General features: G+C 34.6%; 1 protein-coding gene across 1 annotated transcript; it reads right to left on the reverse strand.

Moving 5' to 3' along the window:
* Positions 1–2,714: 2,714 nt before the first annotated feature.
* LOC111375147 (anoctamin-like protein At1g73020) lies at positions 2,715–9,321 on the reverse strand. Its single transcript, XM_022997945.1, has 15 exons — positions 8,895–9,321; positions 8,475–8,544; positions 8,158–8,295; positions 7,981–8,096; positions 7,750–7,841; positions 7,431–7,535; positions 7,025–7,294; positions 5,769–5,901; positions 5,578–5,691; positions 5,419–5,489; positions 5,199–5,329; positions 4,163–4,245; positions 3,946–4,053; positions 3,397–3,555; positions 2,715–3,285 (listed from the first exon to the last, which is right to left on the reverse strand). Exons 1-15 carry the CDS (start codon positions 9,072–9,074, stop codon positions 3,157–3,159), a joined length of 1,899 nt encoding a protein of 632 aa, XP_022853713.1. The 5' UTR covers positions 9,075–9,321; the 3' UTR covers positions 2,715–3,156.
* Positions 9,322–10,231: the final 910 nt, after the last annotated feature.

Genomic DNA, 10,231 nt, shown 5'->3' on the forward strand with positions numbered 1-10,231 from the left:
TTTATTATATTGACTTTCTTAGATTCTAGCCCTTGCGTTCTAAATTTCGGAATCCGCCCCTAAAGAAGTCTATACAATTCATTCTACTAAATTTCCATATTACCCTCCATTACTTTAGCTTACCAACTAGTAACCTATCAAAAATGTCGGCATCCATTGTATCAATCGAGGAGCCGGATCATGTGGGGATTATCTTTCATGTTGCCTGTGTCCTAATATCACACTGGTTTATTTGTACAAGTGACATAATATTTATATACATGACATAACTCACACAACTGATATTTCAGTGGAAATAACACTCTCTGAGTCATCCAAGATTCACAGTGTCAAATATAAACCGTATTAATACATCTATCTTATACCATTAGTTTTTGTAACGTATTGGACCTCTTTGCTTAATCACCATTAAAATAAAATAATAATAATAATCTTATGGTAAAGTACCGTTAGGATTCTCAATAATCACATGCAATCTGATACTTAAATACACATTTATTACACATTTGATTTATTCCTAAATTACCTAGTATTAGAGACTGTACAGTAATTGACATCTCAGCTTGATCACCCTATGAGACTTATGAAGTGTGAAATATAATTAGTGTTGTGGAATCCAGCAGCAGGATAGATACGAAAGTGGGATTCAACTATTTATGAAAGTGAAGCGATGAAATCAAGAAATTGAATAGGAGAGGGAGTTGTCATCCAGCCCTAGTCTTTTGCAATATCAACAATTACCCTTCAATCTGCTACTCATAAAAATTCCAGATCATTGAAGAGGAATTAAAAATGGTGATTTTCCTATCAAGTAGCTGGATGTTCCCGTCTCTCGAGAGAATAAATTCCTCTGCTGGAGAAAATGAGAGAGAGAATCTCAGCTTGGAAAAGACGACAATGGGTAAAATAGGGGAAGTTTTCCATCCTTAGTGGGTTCAATTACCCTAGCCGTCTATCCTAATAGTACAGTAATGCTAGTTTGAGGCAAGCGAGGACTCGGCAGTGATAGTGTGTAAATCATGTGTTGACCAAACTAGTCCTCAAAATTATGGGAAGAAAACAGATTAAGGGAACTGATGCTGCTGGCTTCATATGTTAACTAATTTCTCAACTCGACGTATGCATTAGTCATACTAATTTTCAAATACATTAACATCTCTACAGTAATAGGCCTCTTAGCCACAGTAAAAAACTAATCAAGTGTAAAGTACAATTAGTATCAAAACTACTTAGAAGGGAGAAGGGAGAAGATCTCGATGGACCAACTGCATTGCTGTTCTGATCAGGCCAATTTCTGCCATTGATCACATTCACTTGCTTGATAAAACCACGCAGGCGATTTCAATATGACTCGTCGTTTGATGGCATATTGTAATATTTTCCGTGAATGATCATATATAGGATTGGCAAACAAGGAAACAGTGACCATTCAACCAGAAAAGGTCAGACTGTACTGCTTGCAACAACAAAGATCAAGACACAGAACAAGCCTACCAGTTTGCTCAACAAATCTGTCATGAAACAGTTTTCCCGTATGTCTAAGGCCATTTCAAACCAGGTATCTAATCTTCTATATGGAATTATTTTGTTGATGAGTTTATTTGCCTCGCTTATTTGCTACCACGTTCTTGTTTATCGACTAGTTTAATTCTTGTTCATTGAGAACACACAAGTCCATATTTTATGGAAGTAGTTTATTTTTCCATATGGAAGCAATGCACGATAAATGAGTTCTTCCTGTTCGACTTTCAGTTGACAATCCTCAATAAATCGGCCATGTGGTGGACGTTGCAATAGTCTTGTTGTTGGGTTATATGAAACAGAAATGTCATTTTTGCTAAGTTGGATCAAATTCCAGGAGATGAAAGTGCTTCCTGGCATGGTTTTGAATGTAACAAGATATCTTATGTTATTGTAGATTATTAGTCTAGCTTCTGTTATTCATTTTTGGTGGAGAAAATAAATCATGTATTTGTTGCCAAGTCTGGTGTCAAGAAGAGGAATAGGCAGGCTGTTAGAAAGTGAAGTAGTAGATAAAACGTTTTTGAACTTACAGGAAGTCCAGTTTTAGGTGATTTTTAAATACGAAAGTACAATCCACGCTTGGGAATTTATTATCCAACGGTTCTGAAACGATGCCAAACCCGATTTCCTTTTATCATACATGATTTTTACGACTGAATAGTTTGACACCTTTCATGCTAAAACCACTCTCTTTAGTTGAGTACACTTTCTTATCTACCTCTGCATCAAACACATCTTATATAGTAAGACTTTGCTACATTACCAGAGCCACATCGGCCTGGCATTACCATTATTGTAGAAATTATCTGTTCCATTATCATTTGAGTTTTATTTCTTCATAGACGTTATCAATTGAGGACTAATGACTGAAATATATGCTTCTGGTGCGAGACATGTTTGATACGACGTGTTGATAGGTGATATATATAGTGTCATCTCGTCTTAAATGAGACTCAGCATTATCTTAAATTGGACAAAGTGAACGACTCCACTGCCACAGACAGTTACTAAGCACCCGCGAGTCTGAATTGCACTTTTGTCATTTTTAAAATGATTTATAAATTAATGACATTTAAATGCCAGTGCTAACATGAGTAGTACTAAATAGCATTACTTAAAACATAATATATCAAAATTAAGATGGGCATCAATTTATATTTTTAGCTATATAACATTCTTCAATCAAAAAATTGGCAAAACGAGATTCCATTTGAAAGCAATTTATGTTTTTAATACAGTCAAAGAATAGCAATATGACAGCTCAAAAAAGAATAGCATATTACATTCTTCAAACAAAAGACTGGCAACTCGGGATAGTGAGCATACATTTTTGTGAGTTCTACACGATCCTGTCCAATTTGATGTACCAAGATGCCATCTCTGAGTACAAATTACTCTTCAACTCATAACCTGAAAAACCAAGATTTATCGTGTGCAAGCATATGTTACACCATGGACAGAGCTTCATCAAAATGATATATAACACGAAGCACCACCATTTTATCCATACAGAAGAAAGTTAATGTTTGCACAGATTATCTTCAACCCCCGACTTAATATCAGAGTTGATGCTCTATTTTGCCTGTCCAGGTTTCCCTTCTTATGGCTCGTACAGACAGTATATCTCCCACCCTATGCATGCTTTTTCATTGGGCTAAGAATCTTATCATCGCCTGATATACTCCTCAAGAGTTGCTTAGAACACATCTCTGCTGCCTGAGTAGCATTTTTCAGTCGTGCAGCTCTTACCCAAGCAGGCTCCTATTTGTCAAAAAATAAAAATAAAGCATACAGTTCATTTCCACACAGTGGGACAGTTGACAATTTTTTATCTATAGTGAGTAGTATAAAACGAATTTCAACATATCATACCTCAGGGACAATTCGAGAAAATCCAAATTTAATGAACAAAAGTATGTGTTCCATTATGAGAATGGCCGCAAGACCAGGCGATATTTTCCATTCTCCATCCTGATCATACAAGCACACCAGGAGGATCGAATTCGTGCAAATTGACATCACTATCAGGAACTGAAATTGAAGATACGGGCCAGAGTTACAAAAAAGGGGAGTGTAAAAGTAAAGTAAAACTGATAAATGCTGGTGTGGTCCAGGCGTAGAGAAATTATTTTGTAGACTAAATTTAAATGAATAAATGTGTTCCCTATCTAACAATTAAGCTTTTAAATGAGGTGATTTGATGTTAGATGGCCCTGTGTTCTTGTCTCTTCACTCATTTATAAAAATTGTGCATGCAACAGGTCATTGATATAAAAAAATGAATTTGATTTGCATGCAAGGGGCCGTGTTGAAATCTAAATTTAAATAAATAAATATGCTCCTCTTTAATGGCTTGAGCTTTTAGATTATCCCTCTTTTAAAAGCTTGAGCTTGTAGAAGAAGTGGTTTAACAATTACTACCTGAAATATATTTAGCCAAGCTCCAATGGTCGCATCACCACGAGGTGTAGGCCGTCTCATCATGGCTAGTAGTTTTAGTGCATCTGTCCTCATCTCAGTCAGGTTATTCTGCTCGAGTCAAGCATGCAATATAAGCCGTTATTATAGTTTGACACAAAGAAAAAGATCTCCCATCTTCCACTTTGTTTTTAGGAAAGAATGAAAAATTCCATTGTACCAGAGTGGCAAAGGCGAAAGCTAGTGGGAATGCACAAGCAAACATCATGATCATCCCAAACTGCAATACTAACTCCAGAAAATCTGCTAGCAGTCATAGATTTTTAAATGTCTGAAGAAATAGAAAAAATAAAGATGTTCATTTTATTTTCACCTTAAAATGAAACATATAAAGTAGAGTCAATGCAATACGTTACATCATTGAAGCACTTCTCCAAGAGGCTAAAGGCATATTTGAAGGAGGTTTTGAAAACTCAAAAACTACTTGTGAGACTAAGAAACTTCAGCCTGTTTCAATAATTTCCTAGGAGTGGTTCGTTGGCTTGGAAGAGCTTTTAGAGGAAGCTCGCTCATAGTAGCTTCCTCAAAAAGCTCTTCCATATAAAGCAAAAGCCCCACAAAGCAGGCCCTTAATAGCTTAGGACATAGTAATTGTATTAGAATTGAAAAGGCTTTTTGAGTTTTTATTACAGCATTGATTCTGCATGCAACACACTAAACTGTAGTAGTATAGACTAAATTTAAAATATGTCCTTCATAGTTTAGATGTGGTGATTCAACATGATATCAAAGTATGCAAAAGACCTGAATTAAGATTCGTCTCCACCTACTTATGAAGACTGTGCATGTCGAAGACAAAATTTAAACAAATAAATGCGACGTCTCTTCAATAGCTTAAGCTTTTAGATGAGATAGTTCATCACGCATGCATACAACCTAAGTGGTAAGGACCACCAGCTCAAATCAAATATTAAGAAGAATCAATCTCAATGAGTAGATGAGTTCTCCTCTTCCATATTGTCGTCTTATTATTAAGCCCATGTCTTGACCACCATTATTTTCAATCTCTTTTTTCCACATACTCATTTTCAACCATGCATTCGCACAATAAAACATGCTACACGTTAACCCAAAACTTTCCCTACTTTTTAGTTTTTAATTACGCATTCTCCGAAAAATCACCATTCAAAACTCTATTTTCCCCAAAATGCTAGTTGTCAATCAGGGGCTAAGATACATAAAATTCTATACATTACCATCAAAGAGTCCATCTTCAAGTTCATGGCCAATACTTGCAGCATAAGTAGGTTTCAGATATTCCTTCTCTACCCTAGGAAAGCACCGTACCTTCCCTGTAGATGACCCTCGTTCACGCTTTTGCTTGTTCCTTCAGAGATAAGCAGTTTGTTTTTGGTAAGTTAATCAATATGATTTAAATTGCAGTCAAACGATAAAATTGATAAAGAAAATGTTTACCGGACGGCTCTAAATTTCTTGAAGCTATATGTCAAATATGGTATAGAATTCTCCATCAGATTTTCCAGCACCTTAGGCACAGTTCCAGCATAGAAATATGTAACTACAAGAGTTAAATACAGATAGAGAAATGGCAAAAAGACCACTATATTTTTTCACCTCATATATAATTAGACGCTGGATTAATACTTGGCGAAGGGTCATTAAGTTGCGATGCAATAGAGCGTGGTAGAATATTCCAATATATGTCTGCATAAAGTAAAGACCAAACACCTGGAGGAAGAAAAGGTAAGTAAAGGACTTAAAAATACATTAAACGACAAGGAGATATATAGATTTCTTTTGTCTACCTTGTAGACCAAACTGCGAGCTCTATACTCTTCATTTTCATTATTTTCACATTTAACAAGCTTCACTGATATCTTTCCCCCCATTCTGGTGAAGTACTGAATTGCAAGGAGGTAAACTGCTGTCAGACAAAACCTGGAAAAAATGCATTTGAAAGGATGTCATAACGCCAAAATCATTTTCATAAAAACGAGTTTCTGAATTTAACAACAGTTGTTTCCAAAACCATAACCTACAAATGACTTCCCATGTAAAAGCTTCAAACTAATAAATAATTTTGGTATTTAATTATTTTATTTCCTCGAACCTATGCATGGAATTTTTCCTAATGAGTGGTGGGAAGACAAACTCAAGATCATCAACCTTCTCTAATACCATATGAAATGAGATGTAAGTTGTTATAAATGAGAGAACAATTTACTAGCATTTATTTTTTAGATACTTCTTTGTTTTAATCTCTCTTGAACCAGTTAAAGGCTATACATGCATGACCCAGTGAAGAAGAACTGGAAGAAAGAAGTTGGATCTCATATAAAGCAAGACTCTTTTTCGTTATGTTCATCTAAACATGAATTTCATAATAATGAACAAATGCAGTCAGCATTTGAGTTAGCAAATATTACATATCATTCATTAAGAATCAAACAAAACTGTAATGTAACATACACCATTTTTCATTGCAAACTTTCAGAAAGAGAAATTTGTCATCATATTAAGCTCCAGTTTGACAACCATTACTTTTAAACACTTTTTTCTACGTACTCATTTTAACCACACATTCACATAATTTTATTATACAAGTAAATCCAAAACTTTTCCCTAATGTTTAACCACATATTCTCATAAAAATTACTATTTGAAACTTTTTCCCCCAATAATGGTTGTCAAACAAGGGCCAAGTTGTAAGATTCATAAAAAAAATAATAATAAATAAATAAATAAATATTGTGCGTAAATTAAAGCTAACATTTTTATCCTCACTGATTTGATCAGCTTAGACAGACCATCAAAGCAAGGACGAAAACTCAATTACGCAAACTGGAAATTTTCTCTTTTAATTTCACAATAAATCTAGGGTCATCCACAGATATCCTTTTCCGCCATGCCATTTTGGAACCTGAACAATTGTAGGAAACAAAAAACATCTAGGGCCAAGTATTCTACCACTTACATAAGGAGTTTCTTGTCCTTTGTCCTGAGGGGTTGGGTGGATATATTTAGGAAAGCATCACGGAATTAATGAGATCAAGTAACTCACTTCAAGAAGTCAGACCCAATAACTTCATAGAGATGAGCATAAGCCAATTCAAAAGGAAGCTGGAGACATATGATACTCAATATAATAATGGCATCATTTCTAAATCTCATCAACCATCTGAACCATTCTTCTCTTTGGAAGAATGCTTTCTCTTTCATACTATCCATCCCTCTTTTCATCATAAGTTCTGCAGGGGATGTTAATGAGCTCTGTTCCACTTGGAAAAATTTATAATCCGATTCTGTACCCGCCAAATGATTAATATGCCACCTGTATCATCCGGACATGATAACACAACAGGATGTGGAAACATGAGTGCAAAAAGATATTTGTAAAGAAATGCAATTAAAAGTATCCACATCAGATGGAAACTGTTATAGCTGTTCAAAAACCGGATTACACATACCTAGCTAAAAGAGCTGAATTTTTTCGTTTCCAGAATTGGAAAAACAACACGGCCCAAGAAATCAGGCATATGAAGAAAATAGGGAGAACCAAAAGTTGTATTGACCTGGGGTTAACAAAAAGCAAAAGAAAGCATCCCTCAATAAGAGTAATAAAAAGCACAAAATTTGACATAGATGTCCACGTCTGGTGTACAATATTCGATAGTACTTGTGGGTGTAAAGCAACATTTTAACTTCTTTTCTTATTTAAATTGTTGAGTATTGTCTAATCCATCTTAATAGAAATGCTAATATAAGACGAAGTTAAATATGGCCTACCCAAAATCAACCAACTGCATTGTAAGTCCTAATGTAGCTGGAAACAACAACCACCTTGTGTACTTTCCGAGGAAAGCAAAGTAGATGGCAATCTACAAGCACAACACATTCACAGTTACTAAATGAGATGAATGTGGTGAATGTGGTTTACTATGAAGAAAATGAATATTAAGGAGCAGCTTATAAATGAATGTAGCAAAAGTACAGCTACCAACACCATTTGACATTTACCTTCACTCCGTAGTATAAATATATCTCGTCAATTGGCTGTGTTGTAAAGTCCCACCAGTTCAGTGCCCAACTTCTTAGGAGCTTCTTCCGCTTGTTTTCATCTATAAAATATTCATCTTATTTTGCATGTGCTTGCAATGAAAAAAATTAAGCATCAAGAATAATACTAAACCGTGCACAAAGAATATAAATAACTCACAATCCCGTATATTATGTGATTGTAGCAACGGAAATGCTCACACCAAGTGAACAAGGATCCATCAGGTTGCCTAACAAAGGCTTCTACCTCATCCCATTCAAATGGCAAATCCATTCCTGAAATAAGCACAGGACGTTCAGTGCACGTTTTATACATAGACAGAATGCGAATAAATTTAGCTTCTTTTTCTTTCTTCCTACCAAACAGGCAATCAAGATTTTCTAGGTAAATATAAACGCACACTGCTGGGGAAGCACAATAAGCAAAAGACTAATGAGTACTGCATGACTGCTACCTATATGAGTTCGTTTTGTGAATTGCAACTCAGCCGCAGCCTTCCCCAGAATCTCCAATGGTGCTGACAACTGAAAAATACAAAATGGAAAACTAGCAATCGGACCCCAAAAAAATAAAAAATAAAAATAAATAATGGTTGATTATTAATTAAAGATTTTCTCTATTTGCAAAAGTGCACACAACAGACAGAATCGACCTGTAAAATGAACATGATTTACCTAAGAAAAGATTATGTGATTACCTGTAACTAATAACATAATTATTCTCATAAGATTAACAGATGCATGAACCGAAAAGTTTAACAAATTAGAAGATAACAGGTCAGACAAACTTGAGATCAGAATAATGCAATTAATTCCCAATAAACTACATAAATCCAAATCAACAGCGAAGAGAGGAAAAATAAAATTGGGCAAACCTTGATAAATTCATTTTGAAGGCCAATAACTCTTTCAACAATTAGTCCTCCTTTCTTGAACTCATCAGCAAGAACCTCAACACAATCAAGACTGCTCTCGTCCCCTTGCTTTTCACTTTTCTTTGGAACCACCACACAAATCTCAAACACAATTTCTTCTTCCCTCTCATTCCCACTCATTTTCAAACCTTCCACTGTAAACCCAACAAAAATCTATGAAAATCAATAAAATAAGCTTCAACGCCACTGAAAACCAAAAGGGCCCTCCCTATTTAAACCAAAATTAAATGTATAATTCATTTTCAACAAAAAATGTGTAAATCTATTTTATTTCTGATCAGGTTTTATGCGGTCTTGTTATTAAAGCAAAGGAATATAAATAAATGAGAAAAGAGAGCAGAAGGGGCCTAGTAGAGACAAAGTACACAAAACAGGTGTCGTCGTAAACGAAAGCAAGGGAAAGGTGTACATTGAAATTGACACATAAGCATGGAGGACACGAGGTGCTGACCGTGTTATTTTTGTCGAGTCGTTTTTGGGCTATCCTAGAAATCTTCGTTTTTGAGGCACAATAAACAAGGCAGCATTGAATTCTGTGAAAGAGAAAGAATCAATATGTATTTTCCTTTGATCCAGTAGCTCCACTCATGAGCATTATTTGCAATTTGCATACTGAATATTCGTATGGCAAGTTGAAGGAGGTGATGATGATAAAAACGAATGAGCATCGTCGCAATGAGAATATTTTGTATGCATTGGTGGGAGTGAGCACATTCAACACTGGATCGATAATTTAATATTTAAACTTATTGTATAAGATCTTCGTGCTCTTCCGTTCATTTTATAGAATCTTGAATTCTAGATAAATATTTACTTGGATGTTACGAAGTTAGTGACAATAGGTGAACACGATTCGATTTGAGCGATTTGAGACAAATTTTCAAATTAAATCATTTAAAGCGATTTGAAATTTTTTCAAACCAAATCAAATCACTTCAATTTTTAAACTAAACCATTTTTTCAGTTTGATTCCATTTAAAACCACGGTTTAACAATGAAAATATTAATACATATCAAATAAGTTAAATCATAAATAATAGTCTAAAATATCATGTTAAAACATAAATTGTATTACTAAAAAAATTACAAATCAAAATTATATAATTATAATCATTATAATGCAACAACATGATATAAATATTTGAACTCTTAGTCGATGGTAACGATGTCCATCTACAATTGTAATACACGATTTCTTCTTTTCATTCAAATACAATAATATCTAACTACTGTGATTATTTGTGAATCATCCAATACGTTTACTCCATCCAAATATT

Source organism: Olea europaea, chromosome 2 (assembly GCF_002742605.1).
Source record: "Olea europaea var. sylvestris chromosome 2, O_europaea_v1, whole genome shotgun sequence".
In the NCBI taxonomy this organism is placed as follows: Eukaryota; Viridiplantae; Streptophyta; class Magnoliopsida; order Lamiales; family Oleaceae; genus Olea; species Olea europaea.

Excerpts from the sequence above, each read along its gene's own strand:
- LOC111375147 (XM_022997945.1), bottom strand. The coding sequence starts at position 9,074 with ATGAGTGGGAATGAGAGGGAAGAAGAAATTGTGTTTGAGATTTGTGTG. Across the intron at positions 7,295-7,430 it reads AATTCAGCTCTTTTAGCTAG|GTGGCATATTAATCATTTGG; the intron begins GTATGTGTAATC and ends CGGATGATACAG. Across the intron at positions 4,054-4,162 it reads CTTTCGCCTTTGCCACTCTG|AATAACCTGACTGAGATGAG; the intron begins GTACAATGGAAT and ends TGACTCGAGCAG.